The 26,895-nt window shown below is 38.0% G+C and overlaps 1 protein-coding gene across 2 annotated transcripts in view; it reads right to left on the reverse strand.

Moving 5' to 3' along the window:
- Nucleotides 1–26,895, reverse strand: part of LOC106925996 (mitogen-activated protein kinase kinase kinase kinase 4) — a 71,019-nt gene that overhangs the window by 24,640 nt on the left and 19,484 nt on the right. The window contains exons 3-15 of one of the 2 annotated variants that reach the window (XM_088009797.1): nt 26,810–26,866; nt 23,301–23,426; nt 23,054–23,164; nt 18,689–18,779; nt 18,456–18,586; nt 17,647–17,701; nt 15,587–15,665; nt 13,055–13,227; nt 8,721–8,793; nt 8,387–8,513; nt 5,404–5,514; nt 5,007–5,141; nt 1,642–1,707 (exon numbers count right to left, since the gene is read on the reverse strand). In XM_088009797.1, the coding sequence (XP_087865923.1) occupies nt 1,642–1,707; nt 5,007–5,141; nt 5,404–5,514; nt 8,387–8,513; nt 8,721–8,793; nt 13,055–13,227; nt 15,587–15,665; nt 17,647–17,701; nt 18,456–18,586; nt 18,689–18,779; nt 23,054–23,164; nt 23,301–23,426; nt 26,810–26,866 (1,335 nt within the window). The remainder of the gene's footprint in view (nt 1–1,641; nt 1,708–5,006; nt 5,142–5,403; nt 5,515–8,386; nt 8,514–8,720; nt 8,794–13,054; nt 13,228–15,586; nt 15,666–17,646; nt 17,702–18,455; nt 18,587–18,688; nt 18,780–23,053; nt 23,165–23,300; nt 23,427–26,809; nt 26,867–26,895) is intronic. The other variant, XM_088009796.1, reaches the window with a different exon arrangement.

A 26,895-nucleotide genomic window follows, 5' to 3' on the forward strand; every position in this document is an offset into this window, starting at 1 on the left:
CTCGTATTAACTAGTCGACAGAACTAGAGGTTGACTACAACCTCACTGACCTCCTTTGTTCTCCATAGTGATGGACTAAAGAATTAAGTCGCATTACAAATTATTATGGAAATGTCTTTTAGGATAATTATATGCATAATGTAGATGTTTGGACCAAAACTTTCCAAAACCAATAACAACAATAAAAAAACAGTCCTCTTTGTAATAAAAATAACACAATATGATTAGTGAAACATGACAGTGGGATAATTACAGCATGAGCTCCTTCAGACTAGTCTACAACAATTAGCAAATACCCGGTGGAACTGCATGTCGGTTCATCATCATGTAATGGTGATGATAGGAGCAATGCTGAGAAAAACATTGCTAAAGGGTTAATAAAGGAGTGATTGTGGAGTTTCAGAAAAAACAGGAGTTTCTTAAAGAGACAGAGGCCCAATTTCAAGGCGTTGAATTCCAATGTCAAATTTCTTTTAAGATATATTTCACTTAAGTTGCTTTAGTTACCATATTGTGCTATAAAATTGCACCATGTACCTGGAAAACATAATACTGACCCTTTAAGTTTAATTTATCATGGTTCATTTTTTACACCACATAAATCTGAACTCTTAGCAGTACCGTACGACCCAGTTGAGATCCATATGTACATGAGTAGGGTTGTAGGGAGTCACAGAGAGGAATTAAAAACGGTTAGTAGATAAAAAGCGTTTGCATATCAAAAAGCGACAGTGAATCCAGGCGTGATTTTTTTTTTCCCCTACCAAATCTGTGCGTCTAAAGCCTCTCCCGCTGAGATCAGAAGGTACGATTCTGGGAGTAGAGTTAAAAGAGAAACGCTACAAGTAAGAAAGGTTTCCTACTGTGACCGACTCAGGCAGGGATAGACGGAAAAAAAAGGCAAGCAAGAGGAGGGGAGAGAAGGGGAGGAAAGCACGCTGGGCTCAGCGGAGACAGGACGGATATGAAGAGCGAGGGTTTAAAACAAAAGTGATGGCATGCTGTGATAAACACCGGTTTAATGTGGTGGTAGAACACCGCTCCCCCCCATCACCGTTGTCCCACTCAGTCTGCACAACGAAAAAAACCCAAAACATATCAAAAGTCGTTGAGTGTCTGCTTCGTGGAGATCGTCGACAGGATAAATTCCCCCCCCGCCCCCCGCTCTATTTATAACACTTTCAATTACAAGCGCACAATTTCACTGGGTTTCCCTTTCATGTTCCTGCTTAGCTTCACCCGCACGCTTCGTTTTTATCTCCCATCTGTCCGAGTCGGGGACCAAACCATTCAAGGCTTTTCTCTCGGAAATCAGCCTTCAGCGATCACACAAAAAAGAAGACGTCGTCGTCTCATATCCGACCCGATTAAAAGCTTTTGATGCATAAAAAAAGTGAAAACGTAAAGAGAAACTCCACTTGACGCTCCACGCAGCCCTGAATGGAAATAGCAATTATTGTCTTTAAAACCACAGAATGAGGTAAAACTGGATGAAACCCCCCCTAAACTAGTGGTCCTTCAGGTAGGAAAAAGTGAAAAAAAAAATAAATAAAAGGAGAAAAAAAGTATTCGGCTCCTTTGTAGCTAAATCAGAGGAATTAGCACCATGTAATTGGAAAAGCACAAGAAAAGCTTTATTACCTGCTCGGCTGTGGAGTCCAGAGGCCTTACTGACACATTGTCACTCCGCTGTCTGCCAGCATGATCCTGTTCAAACACACACACACACACACACACACTTAAACAGGCAGCTATTCGCTAAAAAAATAATTAAATTAAATAAAAATCCATCAGTATGTCCATTAGAATTACAATTTCATTAGAATTTCACAGATTTTTTTTAAACTTAGCTTGAAATCTAAACTCCTGTTGTCGTGGATTTCCCGTTGATCAGACCTGAACGCTGTAAACAGCGGTTATCGTAATTGGTAGGATTCTGAGAGGTGGGAACTAAAATATTCAGCGTGGAGCTTTTTAGCCTGCGCTCTCAACTCTAAATATTTTATTGTGACCTCATTTTTGAAAATTTCTCCTGAAGCAGAAAAAATAAATAAATCTAAACACCCTAAAGTGGGCATGTTTTTTGTAACATTTACGTCGGGTAATTACCAGATTTCAATGTTTGCAGTGATTGCACCGCTGCTTTTAAATTGTGTTTGCTTGAACCTGAGGGGTCACATTCGTCGGAGCTTAAGCCATGACGGCGGCGGCTTAGCCCTGATCACACAGCTGCGGTGGGAAAGTGTAAACTATCGGGGATGAGGTAGGAATCACAGGATTTTACAGCAAAGAAGCGTGAAAGAAGAAATTACGTCACTGACAGACACATGCTGGTTGAATTAGAAAGCTTTGTGTAATCATCATCAGGATAACTGTCTCTTTCCCCCCATGTTGGAACAATAATAAATCTGAAAACCAGAACTGAACCGCCTGGATTTACTGTGGATTTTCTTCAATCCACACAGAGCCAAAGCAAATGTACAGACTCAAATATATACAAGCAGGTTTACTAAATGAGCTTCTGCTCTAATTTTAGCTTTGACAGATCAGGAAAAGTTCATTTGAACTGATTGGTTTCTAGTTCAGATAAAAGTTTTTAATATTACTAGTTTTCAACAATCGAGTTGAGGGCAGAACTATGAGAAAAAGCTGGCCTGCTTTCAGGACAAGCCGAACAATTAGAGGATGAATAAAAGACAACTGGACTTTTACTGGACACATTTCTCCTCATCTAAGAGGGACGGTCAGAATGCCCAGGTAGAACAGCGCAGTGGGAGGAAACAGATATGATTAAAACTATGACCTAATAACTAGCATTCAGACAAAGTTGACAATATGTCCAGCTGCAGGTTGTATGTCTATATAAAGGAAGTCACACTTCACACTTCCTGTCCTGGTAACAAGCCGATAAGGACGAGGCAGATATGTGGACTACAGCAGAGACTTCTGTTTCAAAGTCGTCATTTCCCTTTTTCCTGTTAACAAGCTTCCCCTCCCTGCTGACACACTTCTGGTTGAATTGATATGCAAGATGGTCGTAATCACTGCACCATTTCACATCTTTATCTGACAAAACATCACATCACACACTCACTGAGCGTGTCACATAATCAAATACTGATGCATTAAAATTTAATGAAGCACCATGCTGAAGTCAGTGACTGCTTACCGCCGCATCTACGATGAAACTAAACATACAGAGCATAATGGGATGATAGATATTTCAGGAGGGTCTATTAGGGTGAATTCACACCAGCTCTGCTTTAACTGAACTCTAGTTCGTTTGTCTGGAAAATCCAGTTTTTTAGGTGTTAGTGCGAAATCAGAAAAGAAAAGTGACCTCTGGTCTGCCTAAAAACCTGGGTCTCAGTCCGGTTGAAATGAACTCTAGTGCAGTTTGAACGTATACGTGGAAAAAAAGCAGGAAGTGGACTACAATGCAGGGCATTCTGGGAAAAACAATCTGAAAAAATGTGCGAGTCTAGCACAACCAGGAGAATCCAAAAACCACTCAAATCTGATGCCTCTAAATTTCTGTTTACATTTTGTGAAGAAACTGTGCTCATGTCTTCAGAAGATTTTGTGTCGTTTTCTTCTTGGCGTAGCGCCACCAAAGGTGAGGAGGGGAACAGGTTTTTCAAAGGGATTGGCTTGTTTGACACAATGCAGAGTGAAAGAGAACCACAGCAGCTGCAAATGTAACAAACGTTGCAATTTTGGTCCCCGATCAAACTGAGTCTACCAGAATATCAGGTCTGAAAAGACCCTCAGTGTAGACCTCCTGAAACTCAGCGTTCGGTCTGAGTAGAGTAGAGTCGAAATTATTGGCAGAATAGGAAGAGTCATTTCGGCTGTTACTCCAAGTTGTTTGGTTTTTGTTTTTTCCAACACATTTTCAAAAGAAAGTTGGAATTATTTCTACGGGTTGACTTACATTTTGAGAGAATGTCAGATATTTTGTAGAAAAATGAGAAGATAAACTTTTTAATTAGAAACTAGAGAAGAAAACCTAAGCTCATTCTGTGTTCTGTACCTAATGTGTGTGTGTGTTTTTTAAATGAATGTCAGTGTTCTAAGTCGAAGTTTGTTTGTATCACTTGAGAGCATCTGTATCAAGTCATGCATCTTGCTACATGTCTGTCATGTTCACATATATATGGCACTTCCTCTGTGCTGGTGACGTATGACACAGAGCGACTTCCTCATCCTTCTCCTTCAGCCCAACTTCCTGTCTGTATTTCTCCTCTGCTGAGATGTTGAGAAGGCTGATGAGTAGATCAGGGGATGTGAGGAGGACGGCCCAATTATTTTCACGACTCTGTGTTTTAAATTTCATATCTTCTTCTGGAGTTGGGCTCTAAATATCTGATTATGTTCAGTTTAGTATCGTTTATCATATATTGTGAAAGGTTTCTCAGTACAATATGGATATTGAGTTATAGTTGTACAAATACATTCCAATTAATAATGTTTTTAAAAAACAGAATACACACACACACACACATATATATATATATATTTTTTTTTTTTTTTTACCATTTTCGCCACTTTTTGTTTCACAATAGCAACAACAAATATCAGTACATTTAAAAACATGATAACACCCAATTAGAGTGTGCAACTCAGTGATATAAATCACATTTTTTTTGGATATTAATATCTGTATCCGTCTTGATATTGAAACAAATTCTAATGGGGTATTGGTGACAATGTGCACAAACAGTATTATGCTGCGGTGAAACTTTTCATCAGTCTGGACAAGGAAGCTAATTAGTGTTGATGAGAAATGGTTGAAGCTCAAAACAAAACAACTCTTTAGGAACTTCTGTAAAAAGTTGCAAAAAGGCTTGGAGATGGGGTGAAAGTTCACCATCCAGAAAATAAAAAAATCTAAGAAACATGCAACCAGAGCTGCAATGAAACAGTTTAGTCGTAAGTCTGTTAACTGAATCTGTGACCAGACTTGATGTTTCAGCCTCTACATGTGCAAAACTCTGAATCTTTACCTGTCTCCTGTCACACTTCCTGTTTTTCTCCTCCAGTAGGATTCTGTTGTCGTGGAGATCAGACTCCTCCCCCATAAAAACCTCCTGAAGCTCCGCCCACTGAAAGGCACACTCCGTCAGCTGCTGCTTCTGCTGCTGTGGAGTGCAGAGGCATTGAATGTTTCAGATACCATTCTGTTCTTTTTGGCTTTTCAACATCAGGACTCAAGCTGTCGTCTCTTTTCTTTACTTTTTCTTTTTTCTTAAAAAGAAAAACAATCAGGTTGCAAAAACACTTTGGCCGCAGCAGAGCAGCTGACGTGAGCTGCTTGGTGATGATGACGATGATAATGATGGAAGGCGACAGATAGGGTTCAGAGGTTGGAGCCATGTTGAATACAGATAGAAACTGACTCACGTTCTCCAGCTTCTGCCGCTGCTCCTGCTGCTGCTGGATCCGCCTCTGTCGGTCGGCCAGAATCTGCTTGATCCGCTCCTGCTCAGCCAGCTGCTGCCGGTGCTGCTGCTGCTGATGGGCCAAATTCAGGAGTTCAGAAAGTTATTCTTGAAAACAGCAAGTCTGATTTTACTTCCCGTTTCATCAGGGATGTTCCGAATGCGTAACTATTAAGAATATCAACTTGGTCTGTGACTTTTAACCATGTAATGTTTACAAAAGGATTCACAACCCCTGAACTTTTTTGCACTCACACTTTTAAATTTAGATTTTTTTGTTTAACTAATCATAGCTACTCAATAACGTTTTCACCAACCCTAAAGGTAAACATGCTACTTTATTTCTTCGTGTTTCATTTGAGGATGCACCAACCTTTTTTTTTTTTTTTTCACTTCCGATACCGATATCTGAGGTGTAGTATCGGCCGATATGACCCGATACAGAAAACCAAAGCTGAATTCACTTACAGACATAAATGTTCCAAATTACAAATGTATTTGACAACATCTGCACCAGTTCAATGCACTTCAATACATTCATCTCCACTTTTAAATTTGACCTTTTTGCCGTTTCCTCAATCACATTTTCACTTCCACTTAGCATTTTCATTTTGCTGTATCATTTCATTTTCTCTATTAGTAACTCTGGTAATTTCCAAAGTTATTTTTTTCTTGTTTGTTGTATAAACACAACAAACAAAGACCCACATTTTGTCATCTAATTTTACCTAAAAATCTATTACTTTAATGCCACTTGTCATCTTGTGGTTTTTAACTCCAGACACTGTAAATGAGTCATTTTTCAGGTTTTTTATAGATGGAATAAAATACCTGATGTTGAAGTAAAACACTGAAGTCGACCACAAATTAGCACTTATTTAAATCACTATGTTGATTGATTGATTGATTGATTTTTTTAAAGGTTTTGATTAATTCAATTGCTAGAAATCTGACTGTTCTATTCTTAGCAGCACTTTGCGTGGCTTCCTGTCACTAATCCCACCTGCCTCTTAATGCAAATCCGTCTGCTTACTGTGGGCAAGAAACTCACTTTCAGAACTAGTTCACAGAACCCAACTTAAAAATAACAACACACACAAAGCAACAAGAAAGAAAAAGAAAAACCTGCTCAGATATCTGGGTCTGATGGATTTCTGCTACCACTGCCATCCCCAACTTTCTTCTTGCAGTAAGAAATTAAAAAACAAAAACAACTGAGGCTGCACTCCACTCATTGAATCATCTTTCATCAGATCGCTCTGGCTCAATACAGGCAAGATTGTAACAGTTTCAAATGAATACCCACAGAGAGACAAACACACACACACACTGCTGGTTACTGATTGGTATTAATTACTGACCCATGTTACAGTAATGTGGTTAACTCTGCTGAGACTAGAGAGATGAGGACTGAGCATGTGCGAGCTTCCAGTGCCGTGCCGTCTTATCTTTGTGTTCAGATGTTACATCCACAAAATTGTTTTATCTGTTTCAGCATCATGATAACGATATGATGTTTTTGAGGTTTTTAGCTCTGGTAGGCAAACGCTGTGTCTGCTGCAGCTGCTACCACACAGGAGAGGGGTTTAGTTAGTAATGATTTTAAGGGGGCTTGGGGGGCAGAGTATTATGTCAATTTTTTTCTTTATTTTAAAATAGATGGAACATTTTTACCATAAAAAACAAATTAAATTAAAGTGGTGAAACTAATGAGTGGGAATCAGGACAATATTTCACAAATTGGTTGGAGACATTATTTTTTTGATGCGCCATTTAGAAATTTGTGGTCTGTTTCCAGATACAGGTTTTTCTAGAGGTTCAGCCCATCAATACCAATTTTAGCCAAAATGGGAAGTTTTCTTAAGAACTGCAGTATGAAAAAGAATTGAAGCATATTCAAAATAGTTTTTCCAGCTTTATTGATACTGGAAGCAGTTATTAATAGTTATTTTTTTAGGAGCAGAGGTGACGTCACACCGTGTGTGAGGGAAAGGAATTGCTATAAAACAAGACAATTATTATGGAGTTGATAGCTTAGACCAATAGTGTCCAGAGTGTTTGCAAAGTGGGCCAAAAAAAAACACCTTTTTTCACTCCTCAACAATAAACTAAATCTACAATAACTCTAGTTAAACATAGTTATTGTTTAACTTTATTTTTGTAATAAAGAGACGTTTAAATAATTGTAGATCCAAAACTTGAAGAGTTTTTAAAGGAAAGACATCCATTTTGCAATTCTTTTGCAAAGAAAAAGATTCACCCTCTACTCAGGTATGAGAACATGGTTTAGGTCACCGTCTCTTTAAAAATGCTTTTTGTATTAAGGAAGGTTGAACAAATGAATTAAAAACAGATTTGGATTCTCTAAAGTCTGTTTCTGAGTAGAAGTCAGTTGAAAAATGTGGTTTTATTTACTAAAAAAATAAGAGAGCAAAATCATGGTTGTTAAAAGACAAACACTTTGTGTTGAACTAAACATTTAAATTTGTCAGTAATAGTTTTGCTCTAATTAAAGAAAAATAAAATAAATAAAAGTCTCCATCTGTATCAACCTTTCTAGCTGTTGATACACAGAAACAATCAAGTGGCTCCAAATGCCCCCCGGGGCACACTTTGGTCACCTCAGGCCTAAACTGTCTTTAGCATCTTACTTTAGCAGTCAGCAGAGTTACCCTTGATTATGTTGAAAATAGTTTACTTTTTCACTCAGTAAAACCTTCCTCACCAAAGAGCGCTGCTGGTAGTGGTTAAGCATGGTGTGGTTAAGATAGGAGTTTTAGTTTCTGGTTTCCCCGGTAACCAGTGAAAGCTGGTAACCAGGGCATCCATTAGTGTTGCTAACAACAGGAGTAAATTACACTGAGTGAAAAACACTAAGAAGAAATTTAGTTTAGGACAAAAACAGATTCAGTTTCTCAGTATGAAGGTGTACGAAATCAACCTGCCTGTTGTCGTTGTTGAGCTCCTCCTCCCCCCACATGACCCCCTTCTCTGCCTCCTTGGCGATCTTCTGTCTGTAACCGTAGAAACTCCCGTCGTAACGTCCATTCCCCGGGAGAGTTCACTATGGAACTGAGAGCGGAAAAACAAACAAACAAACAAACAAACAAAAAGAGCGTGAGAAATGGTGAAAAAGTAGGCAAACAACACGGTAGTGATCAGGTTAAAGACAGATTGGGAGGGGCTACAGGACGACCCATCGGTCATCTGTTGTTGGACACCAAGAGAGGGACACAGTGGACAGAATGTCCATGTGGAGAAACCAAAACAGACGGCTACCTGGGTTCGCCTTCCTCCTCTGCGACCTCATCTTCTTCATCCTCACTGCCGCTGTACTCATAGCCTGGATCCTCTAACAGAGAGAAATACAGAAAGAAAGTGGCGAAGAATTCAGCTTCACATTGGTAGAGGCTGATTATCAGCTGCTGTGTGATTATCATAAACACACAGCAGCATCAGAACGGACAGAACCGTAACCAACCAGAGCTGTAGAAGAATCGGTCCAACCCGAGGCGAGGATAATTATTGATTTGTTTTTTGTTTTGAACATCTGAAATACTGCCAAACTGGAGGCACAATCTTTCCTGTTTTATCCAGTTTTCACTCCACAGCGTTGTTTCATATTTTTATTTTTAAGTAGTTGTGAGAAACGGCGGATGAATGTGAAACTGCTGCTGCACAAGTTACTCAACATTTCGTTGCTCGGTAACCAAAAAGTGAGTGAGTTAGTTGGCGCCACCAGCCTAGCTTATCCAAAGCCTTTCCTCTGCCTGCATCTCCCAGAATGCTGTGCGGTTCAGGATTGGAATTCAGTTCATATTCTATATATTTAATCTTCTATCAGATGCATTTCTTTTTTTTATGATGCGGAGATATATATTTTTTCATCAATAAAGTTATAAAATGTTTTTCCAGAGACAAAAGAGATGCACTTTCCCCAACAATCAGATCTGCATTCCTTGCTCAAAGTTGGGAAGCAAAGACGTAAAGTTTGTCCAAGAAAAACATCAATGACAGGAAATCTGGAGTCAAAGAGAACCTTTCCGATTGTTTGGGACATTTGGAAATAGAATTAGTCCAAATCCAAGTGACTCGAGTTTGTCACAATTCTGCCCAAGAACTTTGCCACGAACAAACACTGTGTTAAAGAACATCTTCTTCCAACAATCCGGAAACAATTTTGTGATGGGACTTTGTGTTTTACGGCACGGTGGAGGTCCATGTCTCACGGGAAAAGTGATAACAAAAAGGTTCAAAGATCAGAACACTGACGCTTGGGATCAGCGGTGAGGAAAATCCCCAGATAACCTCGCTGAGTATCTGTAGTCAGTTCTCAAAAAAGCAGGTGGATAAACAGAAGCCAGGGGAAAAAAATGGGATCAACTCCCAGGACTGATGAGAGAAGAGGTCACCGTTTGTCAAGACTTTTTCCAGAAATAGATGCACTGCCTGTTGGATTGAAAAGCCAGCACTGTAAACAAAACTATCTGTGTCGTTGGTGTTAGAGACCTGTAACACCAATTCAGAAATCGATTGGAAAGTAAACCAATTTTCTTTGCTTCCCAACCAAAGCAAACAAAAGCTGTTTTGGTTGGGTAGCTGATCTAGCTCATTTTTGCCAGATCAGTTGGTTGGAAACTAAAAAATGTTTTTCCCCAGTCGCTAAACACAGTAAGCCCAAGCCACTTGATGCTAATAGCAAGACTTTTCAAAAGGAAGACAGAGTCAGCAGATGTGCCTCAAAACAAAATCAGAGAAAAGATACAGATTTAAGAAGCTATTTAAAAGAAAAGTATATTATCCTGAACATGCTATGTAATGTCTGCAACTTGTTCAAGCTGAGACAGAGCGAGATTTAAAGCAGCAAACAGGAAGACAAAAAAGAAAAATTATTCAGTTTAATTCTTTTGAGAACACAGTATTTGAAAATGTTCTCAGTTTTTGAAAACCCCTTTGAAACTATATTTTAATAATTAAGTAGAAATTCCAATAGTCTGGCCTTAGTGAGTTAATATTCAACTCTCAAAAGAGATGGCTGAAATAAAAGCAACTTTTAGAAAATATTTTCTGTCATTTCTTTTTTTTTTTTTTAGAAAAGAAAGTGAGACAGTTCAGGGACAATGCACAGAAATTGCTTCTTTATTAAAGCTAGCTATGCTATCAGTGACTTTTGCTAGCATAAGATCACAAACTGTTGAAAGTATCAACTCTGTCATTTTATTAATGTTTAAAAATGATTACAAAAACAGGTGTGAAATTGTAATTTTATAATGCAAGCCATGCTACAAGCAATATTTGCTACCATAATATACTGGTAATAAAAAAACCCTGCTGTCTGTTATTATTCTATTAATGTTTAGAAATAATTATAGAACCCGTTATTGCTGTTTTAGTAGTGCTAGCTATACTATCAGCACTTTTCGCACTAGCATGAGATAGGAAAAAAAACAGTTGAAAGTGTCAACTCTGTTATTATTGTCAATGTTTGAAAGTAATTGCAAAACCTCTGAGATTACTGTTTTAAAAATGCTAGCCATGCTCCTAGCGCCATTTCCTAGCAAAAGATAATAGTAAAAAACCGTTTAGTCAAAGTGTCAACTCGGTTATCAATGCTTAAAAATAATCGTAAAACTCCTTTATACAGTGGCATCGCCTCTGCTACTAATCTAGTTAATGCCCATCTTACATCTTCAAGTAAAACTCTTAGAGAATTCAGAATGACCTAAAACTGGTAGCTACATTCCTACTCAAAAGTATATTTCTTTTACAGCCACATATGTACACAGGAAGTGTTTTGTTGTTTTTCCTGACGCCAACAGAATAAAATCATTGTTCTGAGGTGGTGGTGGTGGGGGGAGAGAAGTTGAGGCTCTAGTAACAACATTTGGACAACATCTGTTGTGAGAGCAGCTCAGCCAAAAGCTGAACACTGACTTGACTCTCCAGATGTTCACATTAAAGGTAACACAACCCAGGTGGAGTTGGTTAAAGCAGAATGATAGAAAAATAAGGTCAACAACATTTCCTTTCCTGAACTCCCTCTCTACCCCCGTCGTGTTGTTATCCAAAGTTTTGGGCTAAGTAGAGGAGAAAGGAGCAATTTGTTGCTTTAAATTTCATCGTTGGGTGATGCATCTCACAAAGCACAACCCATCTTTGTTCAAACTGCACCCCTGAGGACGCTCAAAGACGACACATCCCCCCATGCATCACATCCGGAGAATTTATTTTTGATTTTGATTTTTTTTTTTTTCCCAGCAGTTCACACACACAATAATGCGACAGGCATTTTATTTAGTAGGGCATGCACACTTAGACGGCTCTACACACACACACACACACACACACACACACACACACACACACACACACACACACACACACACACACACACAGAGAACAAGCAGAAAGTCTCCAGCCATTTAGTGTGCTTTTGGAAGCTCAGAGATTAGAACCAGATGGCCATTCTGTTTCCTCCTTCCTTCCTCTAAGCGTCTCTCTCTCTCTCTCTTTCTCGTCTTCCTTCTCCTTTCTGCCTTTTTTCACCTCTGCAAATAAACTCTGACAAAACTGACAGATCTCATCAGGTTGTTTTTCACAACGTGCAAAAATCCGTCAGAAAACAAAAACGCCGGGCTGATGTTGGCGTCGCGCATCGAGCTCATCTAGGGAAAGAACGAGGATAAATTATTTTCACAACAGCGCTCCTCCCTCTATGTTTCACATTCCAGCTGTGCTGCCCTGTGTCTGTTTCAATCTCTCCAAAATCCCTGCTTCCTTCCTTCCTTCAAAAAAAAAAAAAAAAAGTAGCAGAGGATTGTTGTAATGGTATCAGAAAGTGAAGACTTTTTAAAGCTCACCAAGAGGAATTGTGTAAAAATGTGGGCAGCGGCTGCGGCCAAGTGCAACATTTCCCCATGTTGTAGATGAACATCTAGAGTTAGAGAGCGCCCGAGCAGAGAAAGGAGACTCAACTGGTGAGGGATTCATCTGGAAATAAATCCTTACACCAGCTGCGTTTCCACAAACCATAAAATTGCATAAATTGAAATTACAAAAATAAATGTGCTGAATGGAAACACCAATTTATAGAAAAAATTGGGGGTTTTTCAAACAACGTTCACCTCGCTCCTCCAGAGCTCTCACAGCGTCACACAGTTCATTAAAGTTGTGTGTCATTCTAATGTGTTGAATCCATAGCTATTTTGTGAAATGGCCGACTACAATTTCACCAAAACGGCGCATATATAGCTGCTCCCAAGTAGGCGGGGCTTGTTGTTACAACTCCTGAATAAGATGTCAACGTCTCCCCTGATTGGCTGATAAATGATGAGCTCTAGCACCATGGCTGGATTATGAATATATATGATGTAACTGTTTACATCCATCGCTGTCACGATTTGTAATGATTCGTCACGTGCAATAGCTTATTCACAAGAGATTTGAAGTTGTACTTAATGGAAACACCCACTAGCAATATTGTGGCTTTTTTCGGCATAAGATTTCCATACATTGGTAAAGGAAATGCAGCTACAGACATTAGTACGGTCAGCAGCTGGGAGGATCTTGACAAAAAGACCCAAAAGACCCTAAAACGTTTTGGATCCCCTCACCCTTCTCTCGCTTCTTCCTGGTTCTGTCCAGGTGGTCCTTCAGCATGATGCGGACCTGCCTCTCATTTGCCAGGTCCCTGATGAAGGCGTGCTTCAGCAGAGCGTCTGTGGTGGGTCGGTGGATGTGGTTTTTGACCAGGCAGCTGTCGACGAACGACAAGAAACGTTTCGACCTGCGGAAAGCGAAGCAAAGAAACGATTCAGAGGAATCTGTCCAACATGTTGAACTAAATGCTTGAAATTAACATTATTTTTTAGAATGATCTAAATTTAGCTCAGCTGCTGCAGCGTTTATTAGAGTAAATGTACCATGATTCTACAGCACATGGACCTTTTTAACATTTTATGTAAAAACAACTACACACTTCAATGTGCTTTGGAAAAAAATGATAGAAGAAACTCTAAACATGTTTTATCTGTTTGTATTCTCTCAGTCGATATGTTGTAGAAACTAGCTTCTGCTGCAATTACAGCCGCAAGTGTCATGAGGTACCGGCTCTTCACACATACACTGCCTGTAAATAGTATTCAGTCTTTTGGATGTTTTACACTTTTTGTTGCTTTTACAAATCAAATGTGATCAATACCATTTGGCTTTTTTTCTTTGCCATCTCTCTCTGTGGGAATTAAACATTAAAAAATTATTCTGCACAAAAAGACTGAAAACAGGAAAGGATTACCTGCCGAGATCCAAATAACTGAAGGCATCCAAAACGTGATTTGTGCCCCAATTTAAATTTACTTGATGTAAATGGCTCGACGCTGTTGTACGGATGGATTCTGTATACTGTTCTTTGTATACTTGTATCGACTTCTTACTGTATTGTTCCAGTGATAATAAAAATGATGATATAATCCTAAATGTCTTTGGACATGGATTGAAATTTTTTTGTCAGTTTTTGTTCAGGTAGCTGCTATGTGGACAATACACACAGATTGCTGCTTTAGCAATTCTAGCAGTGCATTAGCGCTTTTTGCTGGCATTACTATGACTAGCATTTTGAATCATAAAAGACTTTCAACTGTTATTTTCCATTGTTTAAAAACATTTATAAAATCTGTTTGAGACTGCTGTTTTGTAATGCTAGCTATGCTATCAGTATTATCAGCAAGTATTAAGTCTGCTATTATTTTATCAATGTTTACAAACAATTCTAAAACTTTTTAGTGCTGCTTTAGTAATGCTAGCCTATTAGTAGATTTTACTAGCTTAAAATAGCAAAAACTGTTGAACACTGACAACAGTTATTTTGTCAATGTTTAAAAATAATTACAAAGAGATTGCTCTTTGTGAAGGCTTGCCATGCTACAAGCACTATTTGCTAGAATGAGAGAGTAAAAAAACAGTTTAAAGTGTTACATCTTATTTTTAATCAATGTTTAAGAATAAATTAAAAAGATTATTGGTGTTTTAGTAAAGCCAGTTAAGATATTAGCACATTTTACTAACATAAGACAGTAAAAACAGTTGAAAGTGTCAACTATTTTATTGATAATTAATTTTAAATTAGTTTGATGTACCATGACTGCTGATAGTTATACAGATGGACGGATGCTCTATAGTATTCTGTATGCTATTCTTCTAGATTTAATTATGTTGACTTTTTTTGTTGTAACAATAAAAACCAAAAAAGCTTTTTGACAAAAAATTAAAACATTTGAGATAATGACAATTAAATAAATAACATAAAATGGCATATGTTGCTTAGTTTAGACTAAGAAGTTTAAATCAATTTGTGCTCAAGATACTCGTCAATTTAAAGACCAAGAAGTTTCCAACAAAAAAAAAACATCGATGTAAAAAGCAGACAAATCAATAATGCTTACATCAATACCCGTGTCTAGTAGCTGCTATAAACTTCCTAGAGTTGTCTGGCAACTTACCTCCAATCAGCTTATCATTCCTCTCAGCACTCAGAAAAATATTGTGTAAATTGTAAAGTCGATGTGAGGCTTTAAGACTAAATCTACCATCAGAAATCGCTGAGAGAGTCGAACGGAACTGTTGTCTGAACAGGGCAGGGAAAGCTATGTGTGTGTTGTTGCTTCGTTTTTTCGCCTCAGGGAGGCCTCTGGGTAAAATCATGGCAAAGCTCTGCACTCCAAGACCTACTGTAGCTATTAAAAGCTGCTGGGAGAAAAGGCATTTCTGATCGTTTTAATAGTGAATGAAAGACAGCAGCTAGTGTCAGTCCAGAGTTCAATGGGAAGAGCTTTTCTATTATGCATGAAAGGGCAGGAAGTGCAAGACGAGTGATTGATGTAAAGAGGGTAAAAATCAAAACCCCATTTAGTTTCAAAGTTACAGCAGAAACACCACGGTAACTTTAATTTACACACAGGACAAATAACTTGCAGTGATCGCCACACGTCTACAAGCACTGAGCTTTTTGTGAAAAGAAACAGCTTGAATGTGTTTTGTCTGATCGTCAGATGTACGAAACCCACAACAAAAGCCACCTGAGAGCCTCAAGCCTGCTGCCTGTTTCCCTGTGATGTGCGTACAGATGAGAGTTGTGTTCACAGGCTTACCACTTCTTCGATTTGAGTCTGGGCGCGGGGTTTCGAGGAATCAGAAACAGAGCTCTCATTGGATGCATGTCGCAGAGAGCTGCAGAGGGAACGCAACGGAGTCGGACATAGAACAAAGACAACGAAGAAAAGTGTGTCAGGACTGCTGAAAATGGATTTAAAGAATCCTTGGAAGAGAGGCAGTGATTTCTGCACACTCTTTACAGTCACGTGAAAAAAACAACAAAGACATTCAAAGCCTATTTCAGCTCAGAGATGACATTTCTAGACATTTCAGTCATTTTCAGGCCTTCAGGTTTAGATTACGAAGCGTTGGCATGATTATTCTTTACTAGCAAAATTAAAAATGTTTGTATTGTATTGTATATCACAGCTTTGAGAATTGACTGATATCGACCCGATACGATATCAGCAGCAATAGATATGAGAATAACTGACCCCTTTATTATTAACCATTGGCTCCGTGTGTGAGATACAAGTAGGCCTGAAGCAATAATATTGTTGCTTTGAGACTTTTGTCAAGTAATGTAACGATAATGGCATAATAATGCAAGAACACATTCTAAAAGATCAATAATCTTTAAACTTTAATAAACATGTGACACTGGAACTGGAAAACCTATCGATATCGGATCAGGATACCCATAGAAAACAACCCAACAGGTTTTTAAAATTCTTTCATTATCTTTTTGTGTGGTGTTTTCACTCTCTGGGTTTTCCTATCATCAGCCCTTGACCACGTGTGTTTTGGGGGGGGGTTTGTAAAAAGAAGTGACATTTGGCTTTATACAAACACAGCACTGTGCATTACAGCCAAATGTCTCCACTTCAGGTTCACTTACCCAGACATATTGTAAATTAGTATGTTCGGATGAAACCTGACAAGTGCAGCTATGTTTATAAAGAGAGAGAGAAAGAGAGAGAAAGTTTGGTTTATAATTGTTTAGTCTATTTCTAAAACGTACTGACATGAGCTTCAAATTTTAGCATGTGAAGAAAGGTTTGTCTGAGACAGAGCTCTTGAGTTTGGTTGGAAATGTTTCTCAGGATTAAGCCGTCAGCCATCAAGGTGAACTTTGAAAATTGGCAACTGCCTTAAATGTTTTTCAGTTGTACCTTTTTTTACTTAATATATTGCTGTCCAAACATTTTTCCTTAGACCAAATTTACCAAGTTTAAAGTATTTGGAGGGGGAAGTAACAGCTTCTTACTTCCAATTTAAAATCTTGAATCATTTTAAAAATGTTTTCATCTGCTCTACAATAATTTAACTTTGCAATATAGCAGTGTAACAAACATGGGAGTGAGATTTTTGTAGAAAAATTGACCTGTAAATATTGTATCTTAAAAGGTTGTCAGATGTTTGCTTATAATTTTTAAGAAAACCTGATTTCCTAATTTTTGTTGTCTTTTTTAATCCACTACAATAGATAAAGAAGCCATTTTTTCTTCAGAAAATGTGTATTTTGCTAACTTTAATGAATCCCGCTAAATGTTTGTGGCATAACTTCATAACTTTTCATCTACTTTAAATGAAAGCAAAGCAAAAGACGAAAACAGTGGTAATAGAAGACAATAACTTTGTATTTTGTCTATCAATTTCCAGTGTTAGACAATGGAAATTTTCTTTAAAATTTCCATTTTTGATAAGATCCTCCTCCTTAAAAAAATTTGAATCACGTCCATCTACATAAAATACATGCAAATTTCTAATAGTAGATGGCACCAGGCCTGAGTTTTGTGCACCACTGTCCTACGATGATGGACTACAAATTGATTGGAAATGACTTTATAACCCTTTACTGATTTATGGGCAACAACAGTCTTTAATATGCACCTGGATTCACAGTACATCAACCTATTTATTATATAGCAATTTCCTGTTACTAACTCCCCTAGTTAAAATATTTGTTAGTTTTACAAACTGTTTCTTTACTAAAATAACTATGGACACGGTGTAATGTATCACAAGATAAATTTATCCAAACATAGGTGCTGACTAAGGGTGTACCGACTTTTTACCTCATCACAGATCTGCATATCTTGTGTTTGTAACTTACGAGGAGCTCCTTCCGCCATCTCCAGTGCAGTGATGCCTAATGACCAAAGATCACTCTAGAAACAACAGAGAAAAGAAAAGGCTGAGTCTGTAGCAAACACACAAGCCAAGATGAAACCCTATTTGGTGGCTGTTTGCATTGCGGCCTATGAGTGAGCTTGGGTGCAAACCAAGACAAAATAATCCAACAATTATAGACAATGTTTCAAATACAAAGATTTCTGAAACTGAAATCTCACTTCTGGAAATGAATCAGCGGATTCACAGAAACAAGAAATATGATTTAAATTCTCTGTAAACAGACAAAATGATACAAATATAAAGCTGAAACCACAGATTTACATACATCAGGCGACAATGCCTAAGTGGGTGTAGTAGTTGTTTTGCAAAGGTTGTGGGTTTGATTCTTGCTTTCTCTCGTCACATGTAAATGTGCCTTTAGGCTCAGTTTAATATCAGACAGTGAGAAAAAAATTGTTGTATCTTTTTTCATCTAATAGATCAGTGGAAAACAAAACTTTACATAAATAATTCGATTAAAACTAACTTGGGGGTTGTCTGTCATGCCCAGGGGCACATCAACATGTGACAAGCTGGAATCAGACCCACAACTTTCTGATCTCAAAACAACAGCTCTACACACCGAGTCACAGCTGCAGCTTAGCTCTTGCTGTCGGCTCCAAATCCCCCCCCCACACTGTTTGTTGTTTGTAAGGAGCTGATTCTCCACTGGATTTTTGCACTACAAAAACATGATCTAAATTTCTGTGCTGTGTTCTGTTTGCATTGCACAAAAAAAAAAAAAGTTACTCTGTAGTCATAGGTGGCGTCTGGATTCTCGTCACAGGCGATGACCTCTGGAGCCATCCAATAGGGAGTACCGATGAAAGTGTTCCTTCGACCAATCGTCTTGTCCAACTGAGCCGAGACTCCAAAGTCAACTGGAGTACGAAAGTATGAGAAATGATCATGAATGAAAACACCAAGAAAGGACTCTTACACTCCCTCGTTACTACTCTGCATCTTGCTGCGTTCCATCTTACCCAGTTTGACCTCGGCATTCTCCGTGAGCAAAACATTTTGGCCCTTTATGTCTCGGTGGATCACATGATGGGAGTGAAGATGGGAAAGACCCTGGAAGACAAATACGTCCACAATGAGCGCGCCCGTCCACGGACGAGTCAGATGACTTGCAAGTATGAAAGTGGCAAACACTGGCCGTCAGAGAACGGCTTCGTCACATGCCTGGATTCATACAGACCCAGATTGTCAGACTTGTGGCTCAACTGTAAACATTCTTGCTGTAAGGATCACATATTACGTCTCTTTTAACAAATTAGTGTAATTTCCTGTGGTAAGAATATAATGTCTGTGGCTTTAGTCAGTCAAAACAACAAGATTACACAACAGAGCTCTCTTCTATAGACAGTCTTTGGAGCCATTTCCTGTCCAACTTTGATTTAAGAGAAACACTCCTGTCTTTTTGGAGATATTATATATATATATATATATATATATATATATATATATATATATATATATATATATATATATATATATATATGCACACATAAAATATTTGATTTATCACAACTTAGTCTAAAAAAATGCCATAAAAGTACACTAAAGGTTATAACTTTGGAAATTGGAAAGAGATATTGATGAAACTTTTGAACGTTCTGCAAATGGACATAATAAAAAGCACACCTCTTTAAAAATTCTAGTGTAGTGACTTTAAAAATGCAAAGTCATCACACTTGACTTTGCATGTTAAGTGTGATGGGTGTACTAGGTTTTTCACAAACTCTCTCTCTTCATGTAACAATTATTGACATTGTGGAATTAGGGCTGTGGTTTTGTAGCGACCACGTTCTGAGGATACATGATAAAACATAGCATTAATGCAGAGTGTGCTCCATTTTTAACATGCCTGTGCTTATATAGTGAAATATCGGGAAACTGACATGATCCCATCAAAAGAGAAAGGGTTAAATTATTTTGAGTTTTAGAAGAAAAAGAAAATCGGCCACAATAAATATTTATTTTTTCCCAATAGGTCTCTTCTAAATGCTAAAGTGTTCAAGTTGAGAACCTCTAATCGTTGCTTACTTTCAGAGCACACACACTTCTGTGTCCTCGCATTCTCGTTTCTTCAAAGGAGGTTAAATAAACAGAGGAAGTGAGTCCTATTTCAGACAATGACGCTATGTCAGACCGTAGTGCCTCTATGTGTGTGTGTGTGCGTGAGTGTGCGCGCGCATGTGCATATGTGTGTGTGAGGGGATGTTGTGATGTTGAAACAATCAGGAGACAGCGTGGCTGACTGCAGCTCAGAAAATACTGGCCACTGTCCAGATTTGTTTTTTTGTTTTTTTTTGTGATCCCCTTCAAAATTCTAAACACTAAAAATAAATCAGTTTTATTCTCGTCCTTGACAGAAGCACAATATCATCAGCGAAGAGATTTATTTGAACTTGGCTCAGGCGAACTGAAGGACACCTCGGTTTGTTACTACGATCACAAACTCAAAGAGAGAACACAGGAAGCAGTTTTTCTTAAAATCTCGTCATCTCCTAAACAACTCTATACTTTAAACTGTCAAATTAAGTATGAAAATAAAAGAAATAAAAAAAAAACTATTTGGATGTTTTTGCAAGACATTGCACTTTAAGGATTAGAGTAGCTCCAATGAACTAGAGTCGCTGTGGAAAGAGGAACTGCATAAAAAGCATCTTCAGTTCCCTGTTATACACAAAACTGGAATGAAACACCAACATGATTGATCTGAGCCATAAACGACAGCTAAAGCAAAGCTTAAATCTAGTTGCAGATACAAAAATCACATGACCTGCTGGGTATTTATTTCAGAACGGGTAAATGGTATAACTGTGCCTCAGTTATCGTTCATGGAAATGTGGATTATTTTGAACTTCCTTTGTCAATGTGTGAACACTTGTCTTAAATGCCTCAAAGCATTTAGAAAAAACATTACCAAGTGCTTGTCACAGTTTATAATACAGCTTTTTAACACACTGACAAAACACATTAGCACATTCATTGCAAATTAAAATGTGGAATCAACAGTGGATGTGGTGCTTTACTCTACAGCTCAATAACAATGCATTCAAAGTGGAATACATATTCATAATTGTGGCAGAGCCATTTGTCAAACTAACAATAAAACAGACTGACTCAAGCTACAGTGTATAACCAGGTTAGCCACACATTTGCTATGCAACATTAGAGCCTGTACTGCCACTTTTTGGTGAAGCTAATCCTGATTAATGGAAAGGTGTGTGATCAAGTAATTTTTTGGCAACGTTTTCATGTTACTTCCAGTTGGCTTTGCTTTCTATTCAAATTCATTCGGCTCATTGCAGTTTATGGAAAGCTTTCTTAAGCCCCTCCCACAACTTTTACTACTTCTTTGCAATATTTTATTTTGTTTTTTAGCCATTCTGTTAGGGATTTGCTGATGTGCTAAAGATCATTTCCCTAAACATCCTGTGAGATGACTAGTTTTATTCAAGCTCCAGCTTCTTACACCGACACTAGAATATTTCGATACAGAGAAGCAAAAATAAGCCCATCACCTCTGCGCCGTTGTGCTTGAGAGTTGGTATGAGTCACCGGCACACACACCCTCTTTAAGGTGTCTCCAAAAAATGTGGCTGCCCGTTACAACCGAACGTCTCAACGATGCTCTCAACTACCGAAGGAACCGTATTTCAGAAGGATTTGACTTAGTTTTCAAAGAAAACTTTACTACAGCTTCTTGGACGTCCACCTTGGTGAAGATTGACAGCAGAGATAACTGCTGAAAGATATGACGCCATTGTTTGGAAATGACATCTTGGACTTTCCCAGACTGATAGGCAGCAACAACTGCTTCCTGAAGTTGTCTTTCCCTTTTGGCATTGTCTTAAGATGGACCTGAACACTACGAAACGGTCCAATCCAAAACTTTGCAGCCGGCTTGCGCTACTTCATTCCTACGGAAGAAATAAGTGTGGAACTCCGTCTTGGACTTTTACTTTTTGGAAAGAAGTGAGAAGTTCGCTGGAATCTGACAATTTTCCACCTGACCTGTCCTGACCAGCTGGTCGGATACAAAATATTCCCCTTTTTTTCCCTACCAGTGAACAGATTTGATCTAAGTACTAATAAGAATCCTCTCCAGTGTGCAAGTTGTTGGTGTGGAAAGAAGAGTCAATGTTGGAGAATCACTGAAGTGTTTTAAAATGAGGTCAGATAAAGGATGAAAGATGAACGGTGGAGGCTATTTTTAAGGAAACCATGTTCTTTAAGGAGGAATCCTTGTTTATTATTGCTGTTACAAGAGAATTAGACTGGCCAAGAGTCATATCACTCTTTTGCCATTTCAAATTTTTACAGCTTCAGCAGTTCTGAACCCCAGTTTTGGGGATTAAAAAGAAGAAGTTTCCCAAACCTTGGACAAACTTTGACAACATTAGGCTGAATTTATAAAAGGAGAGAACTGATCCTGACTCAACCTTGATAGCTGGCAGGAAGACCAAAAATCTTCCTGTGACATTGCTGTTTTTATTATTTTAAGCTTTCAGTCTCTTTCTGTTATGAAATATATGAGATTTATATAAACATATAAATGGTGTGAGTTTTGAAAATTGTGGTGTGAAAGTAGAGGCCTACATTCTTGAAGAAATACGCACAGAGGCTATTTATGCTAACCTCGCTAACTGTGTTATTGCTAGCATAAGATGCTAAAGATATTTTAAAATGTCAACTAAAAATCCTCGTTGTCATTTTTAAAAACATAAAATCATGTTTTAAGGCAAATGTTCAGTCAGAAACACCAGAAAATCACAAAAAACAGCATCTGTGATAATAGCTGCCCGCGAATAACTAAAATCCACAAATACTTAAAGCTTCCTCTAAAAATGCTTATATCTCCCTATTTTAATATTTCAAACTCCAAACATACCTAAATATGCATTAGTACGCAAAGTGGAAACCATGTTAACACTACTACAGAAGCTAATAATTAAAGTCGTCCTTGTCTCCATTTCTGGTGGTTCAGCCAATCAGCGCCAAGCAAAATAAATGGTGCTCCTGGATTGGTTGCTTTGCAAATGCCAGCCAATAGTCTGTCAATCAGCACTGTGGCAATGTATTTCAGCTTGAAGTTTATAAACAGTTATTCAGGAAAGGACGCGTGTCCATTGTATAACATTATACAACGGCTCATCATTACCTAAACATTACTAAGGAATCTGTCATATCATTAGGTCCTGATACCAAAAGGCCATAACTGTATGCTGCACTGGATATTTACAGCTAACAACACATTAGGACTCAGCAGGCTCTTTCTATACAAGGCAGTTATGATTACATAAATGTGTGTTTTGCTCTGTGTTTGTGTTCCTTACCCTTAGCACCTCTCTGCAGATGTAGGCAATCCAGTCCTCTTTCAAACAGTTTCCTTTAGTCTTTTTCACCAAGTCTGTCACAGAGCCAGCACCACAGTACTCCATCACTAACTGAAGACGCAAACAATTTAATGGTTAGTAGTGATACGTTTCTGCCACATTTATGAAAAGCACTAAATATCGCCGTCTTTAAATGAGCAGAATGCTCGGAACATGAAATATTTTTCAACTATTTCAGTTTACAAACCCAAAGTTGGTGGTCCTGTCCAGCAGGTCCTTTTTTAATGAAGGCACCATAATAAGTAGCAATGTTTCTGTGATGAGAATAACTCTTCAGCATATTAATCTCCAGCTTTATCTCCTCCTCTTCTTCCTACAGACAAAATTCCCCAAAAAGAGACAATATTAAAGACAGCACAAGTTTTGTCAGTGCGGCCAACAATGACAACACACCGAAATAACCCCAAGTATGAACAAATAACACAATAATAAGCAATGTTTTGGTTTCGTGAAGGAGATCATGGGAAATGAGAAGAGACATGTGAATGGTAGGGGAGCTGGAGGAGTTGGACTTTTTTTCAAGTTCCTGCCTGCTTTTAAATCTGCACAGACACCAGAAAATGACATCTTAGCACTACTACAGAGTGGGAACTTTCGCTGCCATCTGAAACAACAAAGAAAAAAAAAAAAAAGAAAAAAAAAAGGAAAGCCCTCCCCCCACCTGTGACTGCCGTCTGCGTGCGTAAGTGTGAGTAAGTGTGCAATGGCAGATAATAGAGAGGCATTTCCACAGATTGTCTGTAGCAGACCAGCAGAGAAATCATTAAAAAAAAAAAAAAAAAAAGTCCACAGGAAAAGTCAAACTTGTTGATGATGAAAATGTGCATGTGAACTGTTCTGTGCGAGTTCATGCTTCAGCAGCAAGTGCTCCTAAGTTTGGCTTCATGTTCACAGTTTAACACTTCAAAGTTCAAACGCACCAACATAGAGGTCAAGTTAATGGTCTTTTATAATGAAATAAAAGCTGTAAATACAAGACAAAAAGGCTGCTAAAGGTCAGTGAATTACACAATTCATCAACAAAGTATCAACTATTTATAGTTTCGTGTCTCCCAGCTTAGCTTTGGCCACAGCTGCTTTACTCATAATATTTATTTCAATGTAGATTTTTCACATTTAAAAAAATAAAAATAAAAATCTGCATTTACAAAAACTCTGATTCCATTTGAAAATGCTGCAAGACCAGCGCTGCATTATGCACTGTTTTTACACAAACAAAATGAAAACTTAAAACTTGACATAGGTAAATGCAGAACATATGGTTATGATACTGATAATAAAGGATTTCACTGCAGAAAAGGAAAAAAACAAAACAAGAACAAATGATTAAACATGTGCTTTCACAGTAATGTCTAAACTTTCCAGATGGTCAAATTATCAGGTCCACTGGAATCTGGCCACATTAAGTTATTAAATATCTAACTGATATCCTTTTATGAACTTATTATCCTGATGAGCCGTAAAAACTTTTTATTGCAGGTCAAATATGTGTCAAAACGGTTTAGCAGACTTTTTAGAACACAGCTAACTGTTTAAGCTAAATGATTTGAATTAGAGCATTTGATAAGTCCATTTTTAATGTATTATTACAACAACAAAAATATGTCCACAAAAAAAAAAAACAAGAACAACAACAAAAAAACAAAACAAATTCAACTCTGTGTTGCCAAACTGTTGCAAAATGGATTCAGAAAGCCAAATTTGACCAAACTTAGACATGGTTGCAAAATTAAATAAGACTTACTAAAAAATATGTACAAAGTTACTTCTTCCACATAAATACTGGGTCAACATGTTTAATTCCAGCCATATCATAAAGGTGTAATGTATAATCCTGTTCCAATCTGTAAACTCACACAAACCCCGGATGCAGCTTTTATTTGACGTTTTTCTATCCTCAAATTGATTTACTCCACAGCAACTTATTAATATTTCATAATAGCAAAACAACAATGTAACACTGTGGCTTTTAAACTCTAAAGTGAACAGAGCTTTAATATCACAGAGATCTAATAAAAAACTACTTCTGTGTGTGGGAAATAAAAAAGAAACATGAGAAGTGTACGGAGAGGAGGAGGAGAGTTGTTCTCGTAATTCGATTTAGTCGGGGAAAGTGCTATATTAAAGAACATTCCAGTTTGATCCGTGTTGTATGTGCGTACTCTGACAGGAGAATTATGAGAGGCTCCCGAGTGGATTGTAAGAGTTCAAATCGCTTCAATGACCTAAGTGCGCAGTGAGAGAACTCAGAGTGGAAACGCAGAGGAGAAGCCGTCTGTTTGGAGTCATGACAGAACAATCAGGGAAGTTTTCTACAGGCTGTTTTATTGGGCTGCTGGCTGTGTCCTCTCGTGACTTTTGGATCTTTAGGGAGTTCAGTTAAACACTTTAAAAGCTTGAGTAAATAACCTTTAAAATGAAAAAAAAAAAAAAAAAAAAAGAAAAAAAGAAACGTATTGAGATAAATGCAGAGTTCCGTACTGGAAAAATGAGATTTGATATTTCTTTTTTTCATTTTTCTTGATTTTCTTGGTTGTTTTTTATACTTTAAGTATAACAGGATAAAGGGTGTCAAAGAACGAACGTACTGTCCAACTGGATCGGTTTTGGTATGTCACTTCTGCCGACTTTTGTTGATTTTCCGAAGATGGAAGTTCATTTCCTTGAGTTCCTAGTTGTCAAATAAATATTAATTGTGCCATTCAAAAAGTAGGTCAGGCTGGCATCAGTTGGAGCCACTCCAACTATTCAGCATGTTGAGGTGTGATTCTTCTTCAGACAGACTGTGACGTACACAGCGTACCATGAGCTTGACTTTCAAGAAGCACTTGCATAAATTCTGCAGCAGCAACAGATGTGTGGAATTTATTGGATTTTAGAATATTCAATACAGCAAAATTGGCCATGTGTCCAAAAATAAATAAATAAAAAATCTGTGGTAGTCTTTCTTATGCCTAGTTCATGCGGCAAGATCATAAAATTGTCATTCGATTATTAAAACCTGACAGACCACACACTTGATGATAAAAAGTCTTAGGTATAGCAGGTTTGCTTGTACAATGTGTGGCATACAACCAAACGGCAGGAGCAGCACAAAGCACACAAACCAATGTCACTCATCAATAGTCAGATAGACAGAAAATCTCGCAAAACAAGTTTAACAGAGAAACAAACAATAGAAAAAGACACCTTAGATGTCACCGCTGGACTTTCTGGTGTGACATGGTAGTTGTTTTGTTGTCTTTGTTTAGAATTCCCCTCTGTGATTCTCATGTCCACATGGGACACCAAACATATTGCAATATCGGGCCCAGACAATCCAACACGTTGAATATCTCTGATTTTAGGTTGGAGCAGATCAGAGCACTCTTAAAACCCTACACATGGCAGGAAGATGTCTTAAGAGTACCCGGCTAATCAGAGTGTCCTTAAGATTGTCAGAAGAGGAAAATCGGGACAAAATTTGGCATTAAAATTGAGGTGTCAACTAGGCATCAACTGGTGAATGAATTGAGTATGCTGCAGTTTCAATTATGTAGGAAGACAATGATGGAGCACTATATAGTAAAGGTAAAGTACCCTGGATTCCTTCATATTGATTTTCTAAGTCTAATAAGGACTAAACGATTTAGGGCAATGATACTGCAAGGATACAAAGAGAATTTGCAGCAGGAGTAAAAGCAGTAAAACATTTACCTCTGTGACCTCCATGACTTTGATAGCTGCCAGCTGACCAGTCTTGACATGGCGACCCTGGTGGCAAACGTAAAGAAGCAGTTAGC

The sequence above is a fragment of the Poecilia mexicana genome, unplaced genomic scaffold (genome assembly GCF_051168715.1).
Source record: "Poecilia mexicana isolate PSO_F unplaced genomic scaffold, ASM5116871v1 scaffold_10, whole genome shotgun sequence".
Lineage (NCBI taxonomy): Eukaryota > Metazoa > Chordata > Actinopteri > Cyprinodontiformes > Poeciliidae > Poecilia > Poecilia mexicana.